Here is a 26,559-nt window from a genome sequence, read left to right as displayed (position 1 = left end):
AACAGACCGACGAGATTTTCCTGCAACGTGTGCAATAAATTTGTATGCCTGGAACATGTCGGTGCATATCTGTGCAGTGAGTGCAGTGAAAATGACAACCACCATGAGTGATTTACTCAAATTGACAGTGAGGCTGTCAACTATAGTTTTCTGAAAAATATTCTGAACTAATTTACTTAAGATAAGTGTTGGTTAGTATTCATTTTGAAAAACAGTGAAAAAACAGAATGAACGTAAATTTCAGCGAGTACAATAAATGTTCTTATTGGTTTGTGGGTAAATTATGAGTTAAAATATTTTAAGTACACTACTGATGATGAAATACATTGTGTTTATGAATTCATTGTTTTATTTATGTTATGCAGACTCAAATATATTATATTTGCCAACTGTAATGTCAGAATGGTATAAAATGCAATGCGGACTCTCAGTCTGCGCGCATGTAGTGGAGGTAAAAAAATCGCGCGTGTAGCAGAGGGTTAATATCTTCTCACGTGTTGACAAAGGTGTATGCAATCTTAATTGTTGAATTTTCCAAGTCTCTGATTCATGATCAGGACAAGTGACAGATTCTGTGATCTAAGTTATCCCTTTAGGCGGCTCTGCTGTTGCCACACCTGGCTGAGACAGTGTATGATATGTGTAACATGACAATTACTCCCAGTATTAATACATGTTTATAAGCTGAAAGTTTAGCCTTTCCATAATATTCTCAAAAAAGACTTTGTCAGCAGCTCAACATTCTAATGTACAGATATGTTATAATGACACCCACTGAGATCATAGCCAATTTGGTGATTTGATAATGTGACCTCTTTGAGTCGGCTTGCAATATAGTATCCCTGCAGGTTATTTCATTTCTGCTGATCTTAAGCTTCCCATTACCAGTTCCATCCAACTGTCTTTCTTAAGTGTCTGTCCCATCTGTCCACTAGTGTTCCCCTTGGTCTCTTTTCATAATTTAGGCTCCAGTCTAGAACTTGTTTTGACCACCTGTCATCTTTTCTTCGAGCCACATGACCAGCCCATTGCCATTTCAAGTTATTCACTATTCCATTATGTCAGTGATCTCTGTTGTCTGCTTGATATCAACTGCTTCCTTTCTGTCTCTCTTTGTGTAGCCCAAAATTGATGTTTTCATTCCTCTTTGGGTTACTATTTGTTTTCTCACAATGAATTTCTTTAATGTGGATGACTTACAGCCATAAGCTATTACTGGCAATATACTTTAGTCAAAACCTGTTTTCCTCAGCTCAGCTGAAATCTTTGACTAAAAAAACAAATTTGTATAGTGAATACATACCTGGTTTCTGGGTTTACTCTTTTGTCTGTGTTTTATATACTCCATTTCACCACCCTAGACAGTAATCATTATAACTGACTTACCAATATCTTATTGTAGTTATTATTTATTACCACAGATTTACTCATTAGAAAACTTAGGTTATCCAAAAAAGGTGATTTCGTTGCTGCTACCTATCAAAAATTTCTCTTCATGAATTTGTATTCCTGGTAAATTTTTCCAAAAACACATTTTTTTGGGGAATAACTAACAAAAAAGAAGAGTGGCACTATGATGGAGGACACAACCACCATGCAAAAAGGGAAGTAAGAAAGGAAACAAAACTCTGCCAAAGTGACTCCATCCGAGAAGTCCAACATAACCTCCAGTCCCTGCTGAAATCCTTAGGCCCTTCCCAGAACCTCTCCCTTGAATCGATCTCCCTGCTCATTCCAACAACAGCCTGCACACCCACCTTCTACATGCTCCCCAAAATCCACAAACTAACAATCCTGGGCACTCTATTGTGGCTGGTTACAGTGCCCCCACCAAGAGAAAGCCAGCCCTTGATCACCAAAATCTGCAACCAATTGTCCAAAACCTAGCTTCCCACATTAAAGATGCACCGACTCTCTACCATCCCCTCACCCTTACCTCCTGGGACCCTACTCATCACTGGAGATCCAACCTTCTTATATACCAACATCCCTCATGTCCCCTCTCCCAACACCCTGCAGATTCCCAACCCACTACTTCATGCCTCACACACCTAACCAATTACATCCTAACCCATAACTACATCACCTTTGAAGTGAAGGTATATAAACAAATTTGAGGCACAGCCACGGGCACCTGCATGGCATCCTCCTATGCCAACCTCTTCGTGGACAACCTAGGGGAAACATTCCTAGCTTCCCAAATCTCCAAATTCCTGGTATGGCTCAGGTTTATTGATGACATCTTTGTAATATGGACCTAAGCCCAGGGCACCTTATCCTCATTCCTTCACAATCTCAACGCCTCTCCCATCTACTTCACCTGGCCCTCCTCCATCCATTGTGCCATCATCCTTGATGTCATTTGCCTCCTCTCAGATGGCTTCATTCACATCTGAGTCCACAACAAACCTGCCAATCACTAGCAGTACCTGCATTTTGACAGCTGCCAACCTTTCTGAACCAAAAAATCCCTCCCATACAGCCTGACCACCCATGGAAGATGCATCTGCAGTGATAAGAACTCCTGTGCCCATTGTACTGAAGGCCTCACAAAGGCCTTCGCAGACAGGCAATACCTCTCATATCGCCTCATATTGCCTGTGCCATATCCCCACACTCACCTGATTCTCACATCCATCCCAAGAACCAACAACAAAGAAGTGCCCCCCTTGTCACCCTATATCACCCAGGACTGTCACGACTGAATCACGTCCTTCATTAAGGCTTTGATTATCATCATGCCTTGAAATGAGAAACATGCTACCCAAGATACTTCCACCCCATCCAACAGTGGTGTTCCGCCACCCACCCCACCTCCACAACATCCTAGTCCATGGCACTTCCACTCCCAATCCCCTGTCACTATGATCATATCCTTAAGGAATACCCAGATGCAAGACATGTCCAATTCACCCAACCAGCACCTCCTACTCCAGTCCTGTTGTCAAAGGCTTAACCTACCCCATCAGAGGCTGGGTCATCTGTGAAAGCAGCCATGCTATATACCAGCTTTGCTGCAACCACTGCACAGCATGCTACATTGGTATGACAACCAACCAGCTGTCAACTAGGATGAATGGCCACCATCAAACTTGACAAAAACAAGGTGGACCAGCCAGTGCCACAACATGCAACAGAGCATAACATGCAAGATTTCAGTGGCTGCTTCACAACCCGTGCCATCTGAATCCTCCCTACCACCATCAACTTTTCTGAGCTGCGCAGCCTAACTAGCTTATGGATGACTCCTCTCTCTCCCACAAGGTGCCAGAAGCTCCCCCCCCCCCCCCCCCCAGACCCTCTTCTCTGCCTCCCACCTCTTTCCGTCCCTCATCCCACTCTACTTTGCACCACCACCTCACCCCAGTCCACTAATCGTGGGCCAGGAAAGAGCTGGTAGTTGAATGAGCACAGTGTAAGCAGGTGTGTACATGTGTGTGTGTGTGTGTGTGTGTGTGTGTGTGTGTGTGTGTGTGTGTGTGTGTGTGTGTGTACATGTGTGTGCACCCTATTTCTCCTACAGCTTGAGAAAGGAATTTCATTCTGAAAGCTAACAAAGCAATTCTCTGTACCTTTTGTTTGCATATCTGTCGACGACGCAGCGCTTTTGCCTTTTGATGAGTCATCTCTTTATTCATAAATTATTATTGTTTTTATTCATTATTCCTGTGTTTTACTCCCCTCTTTTTCAAGTGACCATTTACAATAGATTTTGGTTGAGTGAGGGCTAGTCTTTTCCTGTATGAGAACCTACTGTCCTAATGTTACGTTCTTGAGCCTGGTCCCTGCCTAAGAATGTGCATTGGTTTTCGAAGATGAGTATACAAGTGTCCTTTCCACTGAAAGCCTATTTGGATACAAAATGTGCTCATTGTTAATGTTAAAACCCTGATTCCTATTACGCCCTGGGTTACTCATCCTATTATTATTCTATTTTATAGCTTTGCAATATTTTGTTTCACTTTTATGTTGGAACTGGCAAGGATAACAGTTCCCGTTGGTATTGTAAGTTCTAAGTTTTCGTCTTGGGTATAGTCTCTGTGTTCCTTATTTGATGTGTCCAGTCCCTCTGTAAATGACTAACTCATTCATATTTTCCCATTCATAATCCTGTGGTGACCCAAATGGTATATTATTAAGACAAAAAAGTGTGGAATGTCTTTGCTTTGACTGATAAATTTACTTTCTTTCCATTTCCTGCATTGTCTTTATATAATTCACTTGCATGAAGTGTGTATTTTTGTGTATTAAATGCATATCATCAATAGTTCAATAAAATGTATAATGTTAACACTATTCTTATTAAAATGTGCATGATTGTTCCCACAAGTGGTGACATCTACAAACAGCATGGCAGATGACAAACATGTAAAAAGTAATCACCTCTTCAGGACAGCAGTTGTGTGCATCAGAGGAAACTGTTACTGTTCCACAGTCAGTGTTGAATTTCAGGCAAGTGCCATGCATTTCGCATACTCTGCAGCTCACAGATAATTCCCTGACAACCTGTGTCATGTCTACACTGGAGGGAATATTTGTCACATCACTATACATGCCTCATCAACTATATCTATCCTTCTGTCCCCTGGAACTTTCTTTTGAAGCCTACAATATCTCAGATGACAATCTGTAATTCATCTTGACAGTCAGAGAATTGTAATCTCAAACCTTGTTGCTGTCTGACATGCATGACATACTACATGTGAACAAATACACAAATCTCAAGCACAAGATACTTTATTAAGTCAGTAAACCAACAAAACATTGAATTCAACAAGTTCTGACAAGTGAAGTTATTGGCAACATATCACCTTTTGCATTCTGGCATCATCTTCGATCCCTGGTGACTGAAGCTGAAATACCTGACACAATGCTAAAACTGTTGTGGTTTAAGCAGTTGCCTTTTGCAGTGAAAAGTGGTGTGGTGTCATGCAGCACCACCATTTTGGACTTGTAGCTTCTTATTGCTAACCAAACACTTAACATACTGTTCTGTAATAATGCTAGCAGGGCCCAACAAACTGGACACAGCGGTTCCTGCTAGAGTGTAGAAGCTTCTACTAACAGAATGTATTACTTCTACAGTGCGACTTCAGTGCTCTCCAGTGACAACTCTGACAAGGTCTGACACCTCCCAAACAGGACAGTGATTGGATTAGTCACAGCCTACCACTCTGATGTAAAGTGCCTACACAGCACTGAAAATTTCATCATAATATGGCTCATCATTTGCTGTGAACTGTCAGTCACCAAAAGGTGAATCTCATCTTTATATCCAAAATGAGACTTTGTTTGGTACATCTGACAGACAGTCTGCTGTTCACAACTTAGCTACATCACACTGTTTGTATGTTCAGAACACCTGCATGCAGGAAAGTATTTAATTGAAACAGGATCAGATGTTAGATGCTAATGACAATGTTCAAAGACCCCTCTTTAGTTGCATCTTGGCTCACAGCCACAAACAGCTCTTGAGTGCTTACTTGTGGACAATGCATTGAGGCAGTAATGAGTTTGGGCGTCACACAAAAGTTCAGTGGATCTTCCTGATTGCAGATGTCATGGAGCCTGTTCTTGGTGCAGGCTTTCTATTTCATTTGCACAAAAGCTCAGACACTTTCCTGTGTGTTCCTTTGTGGATGTGAAATCACTGTCGTTAAATGAACTTCTTACCATTGTGGACAACAATGTGTTGTGCATATGCATAATGACTACACTGCTATACTCATGATGTCTCGGGTTCAAGTAAGTAAGTTACAAAGTGGTGTTATTCTTACAATTACCTTGGATGACATGAGACAGCAGTCGAAGTCATTGTCCGGTATATGACAGGACACTACCCACCACATTATTACTTCACGTGTACTGCTGGTTGCTTCCAAGACCCAATGGTTGGCTCTGCAACATACGCTGCAACGAAGGAAGGAAAGAATTAGAAAAATTACTGATTGCAAGGATTATTCGACATCAGGTAACTCATGAGCATCCTCAATCCATGTAGTAAAGAAGAAAGATGGTCCTGGTATGTTCATGGGGATTGTTGTGCCTGACATCCCATTCTACATCTCCAGAATTTTACAGCCACCCTAGCTAGCGATCTGCTGTTCAGCATGACTGATTTTCAAAAGGGAGGCCACCAGATTCCAGTCACGCCAGTGGATATATAATAGAAAGCAATAATCATGTCCTTTGGCTTCTTCAAATATACCAGAATACCATTTGGCTTGAAGAATGTGGGTCCAACATGGGAGTGATTTGTTGATGAAATCCTTTGTGGCCTGCCCTTCTGCTTCGCTTATCTCAATGATTTGTTAATCTTTTCTGCCTCTGGTGCAGAACCTAACAAACACCTGCAAATTATTTTTGATAGAATTTCTTGTTATGGACTACAAATTGGCAAAGACAAATGTGTGCTTTGACAAAAAGAAGTGGAGTTTTTGGGACATCGGGTTAGCCCCTCAGACATCTAGCCTTTACAAACTGAGGCTGACTTGATTCATTTGCTCCTAGCACACCCTAGTGCTTCTGCATCACTAGCTGTTGTTGTTGATGCCAGCCAGATTGTGATTTGAGCACCTCTCTCCCAAATAATTGCAGTTTACATAGGAACTGACTTCACACAAAATTGCCATGGCATGAAAAACTGATGCAGATGTACCGTAGTTTATCAAAAAATCAAACGCAGGATTGTGTCTCTAGAAGTTATCAATGACTAACTTCATTGTGTGGTGTGAGGTTTCCCAAAACAGATGACTGTTTGTCACATTGTGTTCCACTGTTTTTGGAAACAGATTTTTAGTGCCAACCATGGACTCGTGCATTCTGAAACTAATACCACTATAAAAATGGTGACAGACAGATTCATGTGATTGGGTGTGCAGCATGATTGTTGGCTATGGATTGAAATTTGTTTGCCTTGACAATAAGCTAAAGTGGGAAGTCATGTTCATAATCCAACTGCTACATTCAAGACCCTACACAATGTTTTTATCATGTATATATTGACCTTGTAGGGCTGGCCATTCATGTGCAATTGATAGTGGGGGGTATAACAATGAAACAAATAATTAAAATAAATGATTGTGTGGATAGTGTGATTTGGGTGCGCCATGGATGTGACAACAGATCAGGACCATCAATTTGAGTCAACCTTGTATTTTGAACTGGCAGGTGTGTGGTTTTATACATCATTGTATGACCAGCTACCACCCGACCAGTAACAGTGTGGTGGAACATTGGAGCCAGGCCTCCAAGTTGTTCCTAAGTGTCACAACTCCCTTTAGTTGATGGTCCTGCCCCTGTAGAATTTACATGTTGCATTCAGTCCATCCCTTGGTGCTTCAGCAGCAAAATTTGTGTACAGCAAGAATAGTAAGCTTCCCTTGGAATTTTCCATCAGCAATAAGACTACTTTCTTCCAGACCCACCCTTCTTAGTCCTGTTACATTAAAAACTGCATTTCCAATTTCTGTCTATCCTCAGTGTCTTGCCGTGTGGACCCTCCCATTTTTATCCATCATCTGATTTAAGACCTGTCTACATACATTAGTAATACTACGCACACACACTTCTTCATATCCCTTTACAAGCATCTTATACTGGTCCATACTGAGTTTTGGATCTTAGTAGCCACACAGTCATGATGATCTTAACTAACAATAAACCCATCAATGTTTCTGCTGAGCATGTAAGGGTAGAAGGGTGGTCTACCTGCTTGAGACAGTCAATGTTGCGGTCCACTCTCTATGTTGTAACCTGATGCCTACATTTTTGGAGTGCTGTCCGTTTTCAACACTGTCCTTGTATAATTCATTTTTATGTGTAACATGTATATCATCAGTAGTTTAATAAAGTGTTATGTGTTAACACTGTTCTTATTTAATTGTGGATTGAAGTTCCCACAGTATCACATCTCTGGTCTTACATGCTAGGGCCATTTACGAACTAATACTTGTATTAAATGACTTTCCTCTATTGGATTGTCTAAATATTTGGATCTTATTAGATGCTGTTCAGTATACTTCTTACAGCTACCCTAACTATTATTGTAATATCTAAGGTCCAGTAATTCAAGTACTACATTTTCCTGAGTGATTGATGATCAACATTTCTTTTTTAATTTTTCTTTGAAGTTACTCCAGTTCATAAATTCCTCAGACTGTACCCTTCCCTATTCAGCTGCATTCACTCCTAAATAACTGCAGACAAAACCAGTCTTCTTCTAATCATCGCAACATTTGGGCAGTGACCTAGAAAATAGCCTTAAGAAATATGTTGGATGTGCATCCACTTCTGGTTTGAACTTGCTCTAAAACATTTAGTTTGACTGTAGTGCCTGACACTTGTTTATGTACCTCAGTAAATTCCTGCTCAGTGAAATTTTTAATCTTTTTGGAATTCTCTCTTCATGTCTCTAAATTGTTCTTTAACTTCATTCCTCACCAAGTCACACTGCTTAGTAATTTCAGCATATAGCTCTCCTGTTAAAGTTGAAATTGCAGATTGTAATTTTATTTTATTGTATTTTATTAATATTTCTTGGCCTGAATAAATAATATACCCCTTTAATTTCCGAGCACACTTATCTATTTTCTCAGTATTTGAATGTGATTCTGCCTTTAAGTTGGCATTACTTTGACCTTTTTTCTCATTAGTTGTATCTAGGTTAGCTCTTAATGTTGCACCTTGCATATCTGTTTTCATATTCAGTTCAGCACCTTGAGTCTTTTTGTCAGTATTTAACTTCTTTAGATCTCCTAATTGTTCACTAAAGTTTCCCAAAATTTCTTTGAGATGCTCATCCATTTTTTCTAGCCAGCACTGGCATGTAATTAAAATGACAATAAGTTTTACAATAACTTTTTCCCAAATTGTTAATTGTAACGATGTGACTAATTTCGTAAAAAAATTCTTACAAGCACCATTTGGCTTCTGTACAGCTCACCAAACTTAGTTGAGGAACTCATCACATGGAGATGAGATGATGAGCTGGGCAGCTGCAGTCAGTGAGACCTGTTTGTTATAGATTCATGCGCAACTGCCATTGGTACAGCTATGTGATGCGTTGATGCCAAAGACCTAATGAATACAGTTGTCGATCTTAGTAATGTCAGCCATCAGTCCTCCATATCTGCAACATATGTTTGTCCAGTAAATTTAATCATTATTTGTCAGTGAAATTATTTTCTTTTTAATGTTTGTCTTTCCACAAGTGGGTTTAGGTGTGCACATAGCATTCTGTTGTTTTCTCAGATGTCACTGATAACAACAAGAACTTCCACGTAAGATTTCAATTAAATTTTTAGATTATTGTTGAATAAACCACTTTCTCCAGTCATTGTTGACATTCCTCATGAGTCTGATTTAGTCCCAGTATTTATTGTTCCAGGTCCTATCACCGGAGTAACAGAATGCTGTGTTACCCACTTTGAGAATGATGAGTTTTCCAAGTTTTGGTATTCAGCTGAGCAAAAATTGTGGAATATTGTTTAGCTCACTGCAGTTATTGACCATTGCTGTGTAGAATCTTCAGACTTCTTGTCTTCTGCAGCCTGGAATGTTGCTAGAAGTAAAATGCTTTATCACAAGATTAATGTAACTAAATACGATGAGATTTGTCTGAGTAATTTTCCTTATATTCTTCAAAACATTATAGTGAACTCTTCTAAACAAGACTTTCTCAACATAGGAAAATCACATATACTACTATTCCATATCCGAATTATTACAGTCATCGTGGACTTGGCAGCTTAATGTAATGCAAGAGAATGAATAAAGTGTACAGTCTTTGCTGCTTCTTTATGCACAATTCCCAGAATTGTTACTCTGTGTGCATTTATGCTGGGCTTGACATGCTACACCAGCCTCAGGCAATGGTGCCTGGACTGTGGACAAACTCCCACTGCGATTGCCACCCTACCTTGAAGACATGTGGTGCTCCTCAATGTACTTGGTACATGCAAAAATATGTGCCACAACAGCACAACAGTAGTGCATTCCTAAATATTAAATAGTTACACTTATAGTTTGTGAGCATCAAAATGGCTCTGAGCACTATGGGACTTAACTTCTGAGGTCATCAATCCCCTAGAACTTAGAACTACTTAAACCTAACTAACCTAAGGACATCACACACATCCATGCCTGAGGCAGGTTTTGAACCTGCGACCGTAGCGGTAGGGCGGTTCCAGATTGCAGCGCCTAGAACCGCTCAGTCACCCCGGCCGGCTTGTGAGCATCATTTGTTGGCAAAATAGATTAAAGGTTAGATGTAACTAACTCTTCCAGAGTGATATGTAATACCACATCCCCCATTCTAAGGTAAATTTCATATCTCAGACAAGGCCTGTTAGTGAGACCCTCTGATTTCTGCTCCAAAAGTAAGCTCCATCCATGCTAGAGGGATGCTGTTAATGAAATAACACTTTTGTTTTCCAAGTATAATTTTGTGATCCACACAAATACTATGGAAAGCTCACGTAATATACCAATGGGATAACTTTCCTTGTTTATTGCTGCTAATTTAGCATATTTGTGAGGGTTTGTATTGCTTTTTCTGTGGAGAATCGTTTATGAAACCAAAACAGACAGCCAGTTAACAAGTTATGCTCAGTGAAATCAATTGATATTCTATCATAAGTCACTTTCTCAAACACTTTTGTAGGTCTGTAATAAAAGGTGATTTTCTGCTCTCCAGTTCTATAGATGAGCTTTACTTCAGTATCTATAAGTCTGTTAGGAAACATCTCCACGGTCATTGATTGATTACTAAGATAGATTGAGGGTAAACCTGTCAGGAATGCAGGAAAAGAACAATTGTTGTTAAGTCTCTATTTGAGCCAGAATCTCTTCAATTTTACCTTCATGTTCTTTTCATGAGATATACTTAGGAGGAAGCAATATGCTGGTTGATTCTTTTTAGGAATATATTCTTTCAGAATTTTAATAGTAAACCATACCATGATGTCCAACATCTGCCATGTAGAATTTGCTTCTGGGTTGGGTCATCATCTCTGTAATGCTTTTACACATATTAAACAAGCACATTGCTCTTCCTCGAATTTTCTTTATTTACTCTGTCAATTTTATCTGGTGAGAGTCTCACACTAACAAGCAGATCTCAAATACTGGTTGATAAAGTATTTTGTAAGTTACCTGCTTCATGGATGGACTACAGTTCTTGAGGATTCTTTCACTTAATGTTAGCCTGGTGTCTACCTGTCTTACAATTAGTTATATGTAGTTCCTCTCTAAGAGACTTCTTGCTGCTGCTTCCAGATATTTAATGGATATGACTGCCTCTGGTGTCTGTTTGGCTGTTGTGTAATCATTTAATAAAAAGGTCTTCTTCCTTACTTATGCACAGTACATTAGAGTTGTCTGTGCTTAGAGTAAGTAGTCCATCCCTGCACCAAGCATTGATTCTCTGGAGTTCTTCCCACATTTCATTACTATTTTCTAGCACAGGGACTTGTTTATATACAACAGCATCATCCACAAATGGCCTCATGATTCTTCCAGTATAATGTATTGGGCCAGTTATATGTTGTTGTTGTTGTGGTCTTCAGTCCTGAGACTGGTTTGATGCAGCTCTCCATGCTACCCTATCCTGTGCAAGCTTCTTCATCTACCAGTACTTACTGCATCCTACATCCTTCTGAATCTGCTTAGTGTATTCATCTCTTGGTCTCCCTCTACGATTTTTACCCTCCACGCTACCCTCCAATGCTAAATTTGTGATCCCTTGATGCCTCAGAACATGTCCTACCAACCAGTCCCTTCTTCTTGTCAAGTTGTGCCCCAAGCTCCTCTTCTCCCCAATTCTATTCAATACCTCATCATTAGTTATGTGATCTACCCATCTAATCTTCAGCATTCTTCTGTAGCACCACATTTCGAAAGCTTCTATTCTCTTCTTGTCTAAACTATTTATAGTCCATGATTCACTTCCGTACATGGCTACACTCCATACAAATATTTTCAGAAATGGCTTCCTGACACTTAAATCTATCCTCGATGTTAACAAATTTCTCTTCTTCAGAAACACTTTCCTTGCCATTGCCAGTCTACATTTTATATCCTCTCTACTTCGATCATCATCAGTTATTTTGCTCCCCAAATAGCAAAACTCCTTTACTGCTTTAAGTGTCTCATTTCCTAATCTAATTCCCTCAGCACCACTCGGCTTAATTCGACTACATTCCATTATCCTCATTTTGCTTTTGTTGATGTTCATCTTATATCCTCCTTTCAAGACACTTTCCATTCCGTTCAACTGCTCTTCCAAGTCCTTTGCTGTCTCTGACAGAATTACAATGTCATCAGTGAACCTCAAAGTTTTTATTTCTTCTCCATGGATTTTAATACCTACTCCAAATTTTTGTTTTGTTTCCTTTACAACTTGGTCAATATACAGATTGAATAACATTGGGGATAGGTTACTACCCTGTCTCATTCCCTTCCCAACCACTGCTTCCCTTTCATGCCCCTCAACTCTTATAACTGCCATCTGGTTTCTGTATAAATTGTAAATAGCCTTTTGCTCCCTGTATTTTACCCCTGCCACTTTCAGAATTTGAAAGAGAGTATTCCAGTCGACATTGTCAAAAGCTTTCTCTAAGTCTAAAAATGCTAGAAACATAGGTTTGCCTTTCCATAATGTTTCTTCTAAGATAAGTAAGGTCAGTATTGCTTCACATGTTCCAATATTTCTACGGGATCCAAACTGATCTTCCCCGTGGTTGGCTTCTACCAGTTTTTCCATTCGTCTGTAAATAATTCGTGTTAGTTTTTTGCAGCTGTGGCTTATTAAACTGATAGTTCGGTAATTTTCACATCTGTCAACCCCTGCTTTCTTTGGGATTGGAATTATTATATTCTTCTTGAAGTCTGAGGGTATTTCGCCTGTCTCATACATGTTGCTCACCAGATGGTAGAGTTTTGTCAGGACTGGCTCTCCCAAGGCTGTCAGTAGTTCTAATGGAATGTTGTCTACTCCCGGGGCCTTGTTTCGACTCAGGTCTTTCAGTGCTCTGTCAAACTCTTCACGCAGTATCGTATCTCCCATTTCATCTTCATCTACATTCTTTTCCTTTTCCATGATATTGTCCAAGTACATCGCCCTTGTATAGACCCTCTATACACTCCTTCCACCATTCTGCTTTCCCTTCTTTGCTTAGAACTGGGTTTCCATCTGAGCTCTTGATATTCATGCAAGTGGCTCTCTTCTCTCAAAAGGTCTCTTTAATTTTCCTGTAGGCAGTATCTATCTTACCCCTAGTGAGATAAGCCTCTACATCCTTACATTTGTCCTCTATCCATGCCTGCTTAGCCATTTTGCACTTCCTGTCGATCTCATTTTTGAGACGTTTGTATTCCTTTTTGCCTGCTTCATTTACTGCATTTTTATATTTTCTCCTTTCATCAATTAAATTCAATATTTCCTCTGTTGCCCAAGGATTTCTACTAGCCCTCGTCGTTTTACCTACTTGATCCTCTGCTGCCTTCACTAATTCATCCCTCAGAGCTACCCATTCTTCTTCTACTGTACTTCTTTCCCCCATTCCTGTCAATTGTTCCCTTATGCTCTCCCTTAAACTCTGTACAACCTCTGGTTTAATCAGTTTATCCAGGTCCCATCTCCTTAAAAGTCCCACCTTTTTGCAATTTCTTCAGTTTTAATCTACAGTTCATAACCAATAGATTGTGGGCAGAGTCCACATCTGCCCCTGGAAATCTCTGTCAATTTAAAATCTGGTTCCTAAATCTCTGTCTTACCATTATGTAATCTATCTGATACCTTCTAGTATCTCCAGGATTCTTTAATGTATACATCCTTCTTTTATGATTCTTGAACCAAGTGTTAGCTATGATTAAGTTACGCTCTGTCCAAAATTCTACCAGACGGCTGCCTCTTTCATTTCTTACCCCCAATCCATATTCACCTACTATGTTTCCTTCTCTCCCTTTTCCTACTCTCAAATTCCAGTCACCCATGACTATTAAATTTTCGGCTCCCTTCACTACCTGAATAATTTCTTTTATCTCATCATACATTTTATCAATTTCTTCATCATCTGCAGAGCTAGTTGTCATATAAACTTGTACTACTGTAGTAGGCATGGGCTTCATGTCTATCTTGGCCACAATAATGCGTTCACTATGCTGTTTGTAGTAGCTTACCCGCACTCCTATTTTTTTATTCATTATTTATATGTATCGTGAACAATAATGATGGTATAACAATGGCTTGTCATATGCTCAAAGTTTCTTTTATGTCTGATGATGTCTTTCCAGTAACAATAACATGCTTTTCCTTACGAACACTTCAATACAATCACAAATTTTGTATGATATTTTGTGTGTTTGTATTTTATTCATTAGCCAACAGTTTGACAGTATCAAAAACAGTTATGAGGTCAGTGAACGTAGCATCAATGTGGGTTCTTGTCTATGCTACTTTTTGGGTCTCATGAATGAACAGAGTGCATTGAGTTTAACAACATTTTTGTTTACAGAATCCACGTTCAGTACTACAGCAAAATGCTTTGTGTATAGGACATGAGTATAAAATTCATTCAAAAATACAAACTTAAAAAAAAGTTTTGCATCACCCTGGTTCCCAGAACTCCTGAGAATAGACGTTGACTGTGGATTCTGTATCACAGACACAGTCCCTTTGACTGTTCAGAGATGTCACTAAACCTGCCAAAGATGTAAACAACCATGCATGAGGCAGAGGGGGTCCAACAGCTGATCAGTTCCAGTCATTCCACCAGGAAGGAGGCATACGGCTTGTGTTGTCTGTAGTTCAACCATGCCTAGATGGTCAATACCACGGTTCGATCAAGTCCACATTGTTACTTTGTGCCAGGAAGGGTTCTCAACAAGGAAAGTGTCCAGGCATCTCAGAGTGAACCAAAGTGATGTTGTTTGGACATGGAGGAGATACAGGGAGACAGGAACGGTTGATGACATGCCTCGCTCTAGCTGCCCAAGGGCTGCTACTGCAGTGGATGACCACAACCTATGGATTATGGCTCGGAGTAACTCTGACAGCAATGCTACCATGTTGAATAATGCTTTTTGTACAGCCACAGGACGTCATATTATGACTCAAACTGTGCACGATAGGCTGCATGATGTGCAACTTCATTCCTGACATTTATGATGACGTTCATCTTTGCAACTACGACACCATGCAGTGCGGTACAGATGGGCCCAACAACATGCCGAATGGACTGCTCAGGATTGGCATCACATTCTCTTCGCCGATGAGTGTCACTTATGCCTTCAGCCAGACAATCATTGGAGACATGTTTGGAGGCAACTCTGTCAGGCTGAATGCCTTAGACACACTGTCCAGCGAATGCAACGAGGTGGAGGTTCCCTGCTCTTTTGGGGTGGCGTTATGTGGGGCCGACATATGCCGCTGATGGTCATGGAAGGTGCCGTAATGGCTGTACGATACGTGAATGCCTGCTCCAACCGATAGTGCAATCACATTGGTAGCATATTCGTGAGGCATTCGTCTTCATGGATGACAATTCGCACCTCCATCATGCACATCTTGTGAATGACTTCCTTCAGAATAACGATATTGCTTGACTAGAGTAGCCAGCATGTTCTCCGGACATGAACCCTATCGAAACATCCGTGAGATAGATTGAAAAGGGCTGTTTATGGATGACGTGACCCACCAACCACTCTGAGGGATCTATGGTGAATCGACATTGGGACAGTCTGGAGCAACAGTGCCTTGATGAACCTGTGGATAGTATGCCATGATGAATACAGGCATGCATCAAAGCAAGAGGACATGCTAGTGGGTATTAGAGGTTCCGGTGTGTACAGAAATCTGGACCACAGCCTCCGAAGGTCTCGCTGTATAGTAGTACAACATGCAATGTGTGGTTTTCATGAGCCATAAAAAGGGCAGAAGTGATGCTTATGTTGATCTCTATTCCAATTTTCTATATGGGTTCCGGAACTCTTGGAACTGAGGTGATGCAAGACTTTTTTTTGGTGTGTGTGCTATGGTAGACTGATGTCAGTGATACTAGCCTATAATTATGAGCATCTGTTTAATGATCCTTCTTGAAAACAGGAATGAGCTACACATTTTCCAATCAATTGGAACAATTTGCTCCTCCAGCAGCCTATGGTAGACTACTGCTGGAAGAAGAGCAATGTCATTCATAAATTTAAGTAGAACCATATAAGTATCCCATCAGGTCCGGTTTCACTTTCTCTGTAAAGCAATTTCAGTTAATCTTCTATCAAAAAGTTCACTTATTTCAGTATCTGCCATTTTGGTGTTTACACAAAGATTGAAAGGAGGAACCACAGTATGACCTTCCTCACTGAAACTATGGTGAAAGCTGAATTTCAGTATCATTATGGGCACTTACTGTTGGCACAGGTGATATTGACCCATTTCTGAACATAGGCTTAAAAAACTTCTTAGGTTTCCTGGCCGATCGATAGACAGAGTATTATCTGGATACTCCACGCATGACTATACTAATTTTGGCTTCATTCAGTTTTTGTTTGTCAATGATGCTTTGGCTGCATTTAAATCTGTAATGAAGTTTACTTTGCTTTTAGAGCAGCTTTCTAGTATGGCTGTCAAATCATGGTAGTTCTTACCCATCCCTCTCAACTTTAATCAGCACATAATTGTCTAAGGCATATTGTACAGTACTCTGGAAGTTTGTGCATTTATACTCAGTGATGAAAAATATGGGATGGAATAATGTCAATACAGTAGGGCCGATTGTTACTCACCACGTAGATGAGGCATTGAGAAGCAGATAGGCACATTTGAAGTAATTTTAAAAGGAGACTAAGCTATGCACATGTTTTGCAAGACAGAGAGAAACACAAAGAGACAAATTCTCTCTCTCTCTCTCTCTCTCTCTCTCTCCCCCCCCCCCTCCCCCTCATCTCTCTCTCTCTCTCTCACACACACACACACACACGCATAATTGACAACTGTCATCTCCTGGCCTTGAAGCCAGACTGGAGGTGGGCAGCAATCTTGGATAGGGTGTGTAGTAAAGAAAGGACTATACAGATGCTCTGGGTTGAGACAGAAGACGTATGGGACTGGAGTGGGACCAGGAAAAGAAACAGAAGCAGAGGGGACAGATATTATTGAAGGCTGAGACCAGGGCTTACAGGAATGATGGATATGTAATAAGAAAAGTTAGCACTGCACAGTCCAGAAACGCTGGTATTGGCTGGATGAATCCAGATCACACAGGCTGTTAAGCAGACGAAGTGAAGCACCCTCTGCAGGTCCAAGAGTTAGAACAGGCCCGAGGTATTCCTGCCTGTCATAAAAGGTGACTAAAAGGAGTTTCCCACTTTTCAGCCCTATAAGTTCAGGTCCCATTTTATGGTTTGACCTCCCACTTTCCAAATTCTACAGAAGTGCAGGTCAATTGGGGAAGGACACCTTACGTGATGCAATTAGATTCAGTCTCCTTCATCTATTGTTGTCATGGCTTTGCACCTCCACCTGCAGTTCAACTATTTGGATGAGGACACCTTCCGGGGACATCATCTTCTTCTGTTGTCTCCTGTCCTCTTGCACCCCTATGACAATATTGGATTTCTTGGCACCCAACATCCAGCACTGTAGCCAGTCCATTGTGATGGTCCATTGATGTACCCATTTGGTGTTAGCCCCCTAACAATACAGGGCTTGCACTGCTGTTGCCTGAGCTGTGAACTCCCCACACATACCGAGGAGTAGATGCCCATCTTCTTGGGGCATTTGGACTCCTGGCAACGGCTATCATGCCAGGTGGCCTTTACTGTGGCTGGGTTGCACCCGTGGGAAGAACCCTGGATTGGAGTGGGGGGTATCACGTTGGATGAACTGCATTGAAGGAGACCAAGTTACCTTTTGCTGGGGACCGAATGGCCCCAAAAGTCTCCAAAAAAGGAAAAGGTGACTTTAATTCTGAGAGATACAACCCCAAATCATTCCCTTCCCTAACCACACCACTGGAGGAACATAGAGGTATGGATAAGAGAAAGCATTATTCTCCAAGGTATTTTATCTGCAGCAGAATGGATGGGGACTCCTTTCTGGCTACAAAGCCTCAATTCTGTGTCAAACACCTGGACGACAAATTTGGGGAAGTGGCTGCACTGTCAAAAATGAGAAATGAGGTAGTTGTCATACAGACAGTATCCCATTCCCAGTCCTGGGCATTACTCGCCTGTGACCACCTGTGTGATATTCCCCTCTCCATCACTCCCCGTAAAAGCCTCAACATGGTCCAGGGGATTATTTTCCACCATGACCTCCTCTTGCAATCTGATGACAAGCTCCATGCCAATTTAGATCAGTGGAGTATTCATTTCATCTGGTTCATCGGTAGGCGACCCAAAGACAACAGGTTTCCTACCGGTGATTTCATCTTGGCATTTTAGGGTGATTCATTGCCTGAAAAGGTCAAGGTGATGATTTACCACAATGATGTCAAACCTTACATCCCTCCCCCTATGCAGTGCTTTAAGTGCTGGAAATATGGGCACATGACTTCCTGCTGCAATTTCAGCGCCACATGTCGAGACCACGAACATCCACTGCATCCAAATACTCCATGTGCGCCTTCTCCCACTTGTGTCAACTGTGCAGAACACGATGTCCCCTGCGTGCCAGACTGCACAGCACTCCAAAAGGAGTGGAAAATTATGGAGTACAAGACCCTGGACCAACTGACTTACCAAGAGGCTAAACATAAATTTGAACAATTGCACCCCATTCAGTTGACATCCACATATGCTGCAGCTACATCAACATCACCCCCTCAAGTGGTGGTTGTTACACACTCTCTGCCACGTAAAGTGGACTCTTTGGGCTGCCCGAATACATCGTCCCTCTTGCTGGTAGGGGTCACATCTTCTTCCGTTGCTCCCAAAGCACCTACTTCAGGAGCATCCCCCCCCCCCCCCCCCACCACCACCAAATGCTGGAGTCATCGGTCCAAACCCCAGCTCCTCCGCTGGCTCCTCTCATGAGGAAGGGATCCCATGGGACTCTCCCTTCCGAGGTCTCCACTAATGCCACAACAGAAGCTCGCCAGTGGCTAAAGGAGCCACAGGCTGCTGGATGAAGAGCTTCACGGTCTTCCTCCATGTCTGACACTACTACAGAGAAGTCCTCCCAGCAAGCCCCTAAAGAGGTGTGAGAGGGCAAGTAAACCAAGAAGAAGTCTGCTAAGAAACAGGACCCTCTGGTAGCCCCAACACCACCAGTCCCAACCGTTTCTGCATCTGAGGATGAGGTGGAGATTGTAGATTGTAGCACCCCCTAAGGAGCTGGATCTCACTGATGCCTCATCTGCAATGGCAATGGATACAAATGCTCAGTCAGTGGCAGCAGGTGATACTGAGGCATAACCTGCCTCCATGGTCACTGTGTGCCTTCCCATATTCCAGAAAGTGTCATCAACCAGTGGAACTGTGGGTTTTATTCCCACCTAGCCGAGTTACGACAACTCGTTAAGTGTTACACATGCTTCTTTGCATTGTCCTTCAGAAAACCTGGTTTCCCGCAATGCAGACCCCCACTCTCCGTGTCTATCAGGGGGTACTGCAGAAACCATACTGTCTGTGACTGACCATCAGGTGGAATTCGTATCTTTGTCCTTACCTTTACTTGTAGCAAACCTGTGCCCCTTCAAACACCTTTAGAGGCTCTGGCTGTCAGGGTGAAGACAACACAGGAAGTTACCATCTGTAATGTCTACCTCCCTCCAGATGGTGGCAAACCACCCCATGTATTGGCTGCACTCATTTTGCAACTCAGCCCACCTTTTCTACTTCTGGGTAATTTTAACACCTGTAACCCTTTGTGGGGTGGAACCAAGATACTGGCCATGGTAAAGATGTCGAGAACCTACTAACTGAACTTGACCTTTACCTCCTAAATACAGGTTCCCCCACACATTTCAGTATGGCACATGGCACATACTCAGCCATTGATCCTTCAGTTTGCAGTCCTGGCTTTCTCCCGTCTATCCACCGGAGAGCTCATGATGACTTGTGTGGCAGTGACCTCACCCCAGCATCCCTCATCTTGACAATTGCCCAGATGGGCTCTTCCCAAGGCTGAGTAGGACACTTTCACCTCCACTAACATCGTTGTATCTCCGTTGCATGCCACCATCAATGAGATGATCCACACCATCACTACTACTATTATTGCCACAGCTGAATCAGCAATCCCTTGTTCCTCTGGTTGTCCCTGGCAGAAGTCAGTGCCTTGGTGGTCGCCAGAAATAGCTGCAGCCATCGTAAACTGCAGGCGGGCCCTCCAATGTCATAAGTGCCACCCATCCCTGGAGAACCTCATTGCCTTCAAACAGCTCCATGCCCAGGTCTGCCTTCTCATCAAACAATGGAAGCAGAAGTGTTGGGAATGCTACATCTCCACCACTGGAACATGAACCCCCGTTTCTCAGGTATGGACCAAACTCCGATGACTTTACAGCTATCAGACCCCTGCAGATGTACCTGGAATTTCCACAAATGGAGCTGTCTCTGCCAATCCAGACATAATTGCAGAGCGTCTTGCCAAGCATTATGCTCGCACCTCTGCAGCTGAGAATTACCGCCCTGCCTTTCATCTCCTAAAATAGCGCGTGGAACGGCAACACGTCCCTTTTGCTCCATGCCACTCTGAGCCATATAATGCTCCCTTCAGTGTGTGGGAATTTCTTAGTGCCCTTGCCAACTGTTCTGACACATCCCTCCTCGACTGCATCCATTCACATTCTGAAACATATGTCAGTGGATTCCCAGTGCCACGTCCTTGCCATCTTCAACCACATCTGGAGCGATGGTGAGTTCCCGTCGCAATGGCAGGAAAGTATCATCATCCCAGTGCTATCATCCCATCAGCCTCATCAACTTTCTGTGTAGGCTGCTTGAACATATGGTGAGCCAGCGGTTGTGTTGGCTCATTGATTCTCGGGGCCTTCTGGCTCCATTCCAGGACGGTTTTCACCAAGGATGCTCCACCATCAACAATTTGGTGCACCTGGAGCCTGCCATTCAATTGGTCTTTTCCCTGGACCAACACCTTATTGCCATCTTTTTCGACCTGACAAAGGCCTACAATACCACTTGTCGATGCCACAACCTCGCTACTCAGCATGAATGGGGTCTCCAGGGCCTGCTCCAATTTTTATACAGAACTTTTCATCGCTCCACACTTCCAGAGTTCAAGTCAGTGCTTCCCACAGTGCACCACATATGTAAGAGAATGGGGTCCCACAGGGCTCTGTCCTGAGTGTCCTACTCTTTTTAATTGGCATCAATGGTCTCGCATTAGCAGTAGGGTTGTCAGTATCTGCCCTCCTATACACTGATGATTTTTATACTTCCTTCTGCTCCTTTTCTATTGTTGTGTCTCAGTGCCAGCTGCAGGGAGCTATACAGAAGGCACAGTCGTGGACCCTCACTCAACAGCTTTCAATTTTCAGCTGCCAAGTCTTGCATCATGCACTTCTGTCATCTTCATACTGTCCACCCCCGTCCATAACTTTATCTCGATGACCAACTACTGGATGTAGTGGAGATTTACGACTCTTTGTGACTGATATTCAATGCTCACTTAACTTGGCTTCTCCATCTTTGTCAGTTTAAGGACAAGTGCTGGCAGCATTTTAATATTATTCGATGCCTGAGCCACACCAACTGGGGTGCTGATTGTCGTACACTGCTTCAGCTACACAAAGCCCTTGTATAGTCCCTTATTGACTATGGGAGCTTGGTGTATGACTCAATGTTGTCCTCCACACTGCATCTGCTGGACCCTATCCTCCACTGTGGAGTTTGGCTCGTGGCAGGAGCCTTCCGAACGAGCCCTCTGAACAGCCTCCTTGTGGAAGCTGGCATTCCTACATTGCAGCTCCAGCAGCAACTACTGCTTACGAACTATACCACCCACATTCATAGTTCACCTTGCCACCAAAATTACCGTCTCCTTTTCTCTAACATGACAGATGCGTCTCCTGCAAGGCAGCTTAGAACTGGGAATCCCCTCACTGTCCATGTCCGGTAGCTTATTAATGAACTCAACACTTCCCCTCTATCACCTTTCCTGTGGGTCCACTTATGTACACCTCCATGGTCCTTACCTCAGCCACAGCTTTGGCTGGAGGTGTTGCCCTCCGCCGGCAATTTCTCTCTCTTCTCAGCGAGTTTGAGGGTTCAGAAATAGTCTATACAGATGAATCAATGGTCAACAGTCTTGGTGGCTTTGCTAACACTCAAGCTGGCCATACTGAACAACGCTCCTTGCCGGACGGGTGCACTGTTTTCATTGCAAAGTTGGTAGCCTCCTATTGCACCCTTGAGCATATCTGCTCCTGCGCTGGTGAGTCCTTCGTCATCTGTAGTGACTCCTTAAGCAGCCAAAAAGCTCTTGACCAGTGCTTCCCTCGGCATCCTTTGATGCATCCTAGGAGTCTTTTTATGGACATTCAGTAACCTTCATTTGGACCCCAGGACATGCCGGACAACAAACTTGCTGACAGCCTGGCCAAACAGGCTACTGGTAAACCAACTCTGGATATTGGCCTGTAGGAGACTGATCTCCACTCGGTCTTCTACCACAAGTTTTTCACAATCTGGGATACTGAATGACGTAGCCTCAGTACCCCAAACAAACTCCATGTTATCAAGGAAATAACAAATGTGTGGTGGTCATCCATGCGAGCCACTTGCAGGGGCTCTGTTGTCCCGTACCAGTTCTGCATCGGCCATACTTGGCTAACACGTAGTCACCTCTTCCGTAGCGAGGAGCCATCTCGGTGTCACTGTGGTTCCAATATAACTGTCATCTACCTCTTGTTGAACTGCCCAATTTTAGTCACTCTGTGATGGATTTTTAACCTTACCAGCATCCTGCCTATGGTGTTGGGCGAAAATGCCTCAACAGCCAATTTAGTTTTACATTTTATTTGTGAGGGGTAGTTTTTATTGTACTATCTAAGATCGGGCATGTGGTCTTCTGTCCCAGGCCTCCAGCCTCCTTCCCTTTTACTTCTTCATCATTTTTGCTTTGCATTTTGTTTGCCTTGTTGTTCGTCTTTTCCCTATGTGTGTTCTTCTCACCTTGTCTTTTATGCTGGCGATTTTAGTATGTTGCAGACTGGCTGACTCATCCTTTCTTTTGTCCTTATGATCAGCCAGCCCAAGGCATCTGCTATATGATTTTAATACCTTTGCTTTCAGTGTATGTTTAGCTGGCCGCTGTGGCCGAGCTTTTCTAGGCGCTTCAGTCCAGAACCGTGGTGCTGCTACGGTCGCAGGTTCGAATCCTGCCTCGGGCATGGATATGTGTGATGTCGTTAGGTTTAAGTAGTTCTAAGTCTAGGGGACTGATGACCTCAGGTGTTAAGTCCCATAGTACTCAGAGCCATTTGAACCATTTTTTTAGTGTACATTTCCCCCTTTGGTTCACTTCTTTCATTTTCTCTTTTGGTGTGGTTCCCCATTAGTTTTACCCCCTTTACTTCTCCCAACTCCTTTGTTTTTAATTGTTTTACCTTGAGGCTTGTTTGCTTATGGAAAAAGCTACTGATGAACCTGTAGTTTGGTCCCTTTGTACCCCAATCTAACCAACCAAAGTGAAGCACATTTTGTTGGATAGCATGCTTAGAAACTGGCGATCAAGCTGTTTCTTGTCCACTGTTTGGTGATGGCCATTCATGTGGGCAGACAGACAGCAAAACATTGTGTAATACTAAAAAAGTTTGTGAATACATAGGTGAAATAAAACTGTACAGTTGAAAATCAAAAACTTTTGTAGCATTTTCATTTCAAAGAGTACAGACGTACAGTCCATTTCCTCTCACTTCCTCTATTTTGATTATAGCATGCATCTTTCTGGAATTGTGGAAGAGGCGGCAGGCTGAATTGGCATGGCTCTGGGATCTTTCTGAGAATGAAGAAGACTTCAACCTGCGACCAGAATTTGAAGGTTCTGTCAAGACAAGAAAGTTTAATGTTGTTACTGGTAGGGAAGAACCACATCTCACATTCTGGAACAAATCTGTGCGTCTTTTCACTTCTGCATCTGCTGTTGCATTTATGGTCAGTGAAAGGTAGCTTTCTTCAATAACTATCATTTAATATTTACTCTGATGTTTGAGAAAACTGCAGCATAGTAAAAGAACTGCTTGAAAGAGTACAAACTGAAGGTATGTGTAAAAAGAAGCAAAAACAATAACTGATTTAAGTTTGCAGGGAAATGGCGTAGGACCAATCTCTATTGTGATATTTAAAGCAGAAAAATTATGAATCAAAGTGAAAACAAATACCAGTATTCATTATAGACATAAAAGCATGTGAGTGAGTATCCAAGTGTAGACACAAAAGTGAGTGAATATTCAAGTGACAGGAAGATTGGTGTTTAGGTTGCTGTCATTGTCATAGTGTGATATTTTGACTTGCTGATAGCATACTATTATGACAGTGTTTGTGTGTGTAGAGTCAGAAGGTAGAAAAAGGTTGAATGAAGCAGGGGGGGGGGGGGAGGGGGGGGGGAGGGGGGGGGGGGGAGGGAGAATGGTCTTCACAAATTCACAAACAAAAGTGTGTCCTCTCCCACCACACAGACGGATTTACCAATTTAGTATCAGTTTGGAGAAAGTCAGAACATGTGATAGATATTGACTACCAGCAAGGGTACTTAGAGGTATTTACTATGAAATTTTTTTTTAATAAAAATGGTGGGTCAATGCTTCTCCTTGTAACTAAAAATGTTGGATGGGTATGGATTCTAAAAGCTCCCAGTGGCACTGTAAATGTTACCCAGAAAAGAGAAAACTACAGAAAATGTGAATGTACAAAGTATTTGTGTGTATCCAAACATTACTTACCTAACAGCAAAATAATGTGCATAAATCTCACACAAGTTATACTCTATGAATTAAGTGTACTGTAGGAAGTAGATACTTATCATAAACTGGTAGCATCAGTATGTTTGGTAACAGACAAAATTTTTCAATAGTTTTGATTTCTATTTTGTAAGACTTTGTACCATGTTTCCCGCATTCCTCACTGTCCATGAAAGCAGTATGAGGTACCCCTCTCCTTCCGTTCCTCCATGTCCATTTCCTCAGTGCACTCTAGGTAGTGGTGCATGCAGTGTGACTTCTGCACAGTCTGACTACCATCATGTTTTTACAGCTACAGTTGACTGTGTCATAGCACTATAATTGCCATAGACCTGTCTGGGTAAACAAATCACTGCAATGTATTGCATGCTGGTGTTACATGTATCATTCCTTTTGTGTCCATTGTGTAGAAACCACTAATGCTTCAGACAGCAATGAACATTGTCACTTCCATGGAAAGTGGTTAAATGTATTGTTTTCACTCGAGCCCCATTGATCCCTTGACAGCCACATCTGTGTTAGGTGCTGTTGTGTAGACTGAAGTCTGATAGTCTGGAGTGTTGAGCATCATAACAAGCAAATATCATCTGAGATGATTTTGGACACCACTGGATGCAAAATGGAATGCCAGTGTGGACAGGTACTATATCAGAGAGATACTAGAGCTCAAGGCGTTACTCCTATTTCAGTTAACTCCAAGTATTATGCTTCATTATGTCAGTTTCCAGCCACATGTGGCAAGGAACAAACAATTATTCTTTGGGGAATGATACATAGCTCTGCATTCCACACCTACATATTCACCGTGTTTGTTAGAGACTATGACTGCAACACATAGATGTTTCACACCATAATGCTTTTTCAAACTCATATCAATCTAATGTTCTGTAATTCAGTTGTTTCTATATTACCAATTGGCCAATGAGCTGAATAAAATTAATTTCAGTCTAATGTATGTTTCTTCATGCTGCAGTTTTCACAAATATTAGTGTAGTATTTATATAACAACAATGGGATTTTGTGTTGTAATGCAGTTATAACAGTTTACTCATAACTTTTGTTGTGAAAATATTAATTAGAAGCTAAATGTTACTTCACTATGTCTTATTTCTAATTTTAGTAATTTTCATTACTTATTGATTATTCCTTTTTCCAGTTACATGAGTGGTCACCTTAGTCTTCATTTATCTCACTTCGCTTAAAAGACAGTAATATTTTGCAGTAGAAAATCATTGACTTTGCATTTCAAAATCATGTCCCAGTCTTGTTGAAGTACGATTCCTGTTTGTTACCAGAATAGGTTAGATGCATTCCGGGGCTATTTCATAAACAAAGCAATAATCAGTTAAACCCCATTCTTTTTCAGTTGTGTTAACACTCTATACTTAACCAGGTTGATAAGCTCTCACAATCTTTCTCACCCGGCAAGACATATTCTGGGAAGGGGGGAGGGCTGTATTATTTCGCAGTGCAAATGTGTTGTTTCCTAGGTATATTAATTTTTCTGCAGAAACTAAACTATCATTACATTACAGTATTCAATTTTTGATGAGCAAGGTGAAACTCTTGACAATACAGTTTGGGGTCTGCTAGCTACAAATTTCAGAGATAATGCTCTTTTGGAAATACTTTC

At 41.9% G+C, this 26,559-nt stretch overlaps 1 protein-coding gene across 1 annotated transcript in view; it reads left to right on the top strand.

The window, feature by feature from the left end:
- LOC124545680 (anoctamin-5-like) overlaps positions 1–26,559 on the top strand; it is a 349,333-nt gene that overhangs the window by 192,008 nt on the left and 130,766 nt on the right. The window contains exon 10 of the mRNA XM_047124626.1: positions 23,903–24,120. Within this exon, the coding sequence (XP_046980582.1) occupies positions 23,903–24,120 (218 nt within the window). The remainder of the gene's footprint in view (positions 1–23,902; positions 24,121–26,559) is intronic.

Source organism: Schistocerca americana, chromosome 8 (assembly GCF_021461395.2).
Source record: "Schistocerca americana isolate TAMUIC-IGC-003095 chromosome 8, iqSchAmer2.1, whole genome shotgun sequence".
NCBI lineage: Eukaryota > Metazoa > Arthropoda > Insecta > Orthoptera > Acrididae > Schistocerca > Schistocerca americana.
The sequence above is the reverse complement of the archived record's forward strand: the minus strand, read 5'-3'. Positions and strand labels throughout refer to the sequence as shown.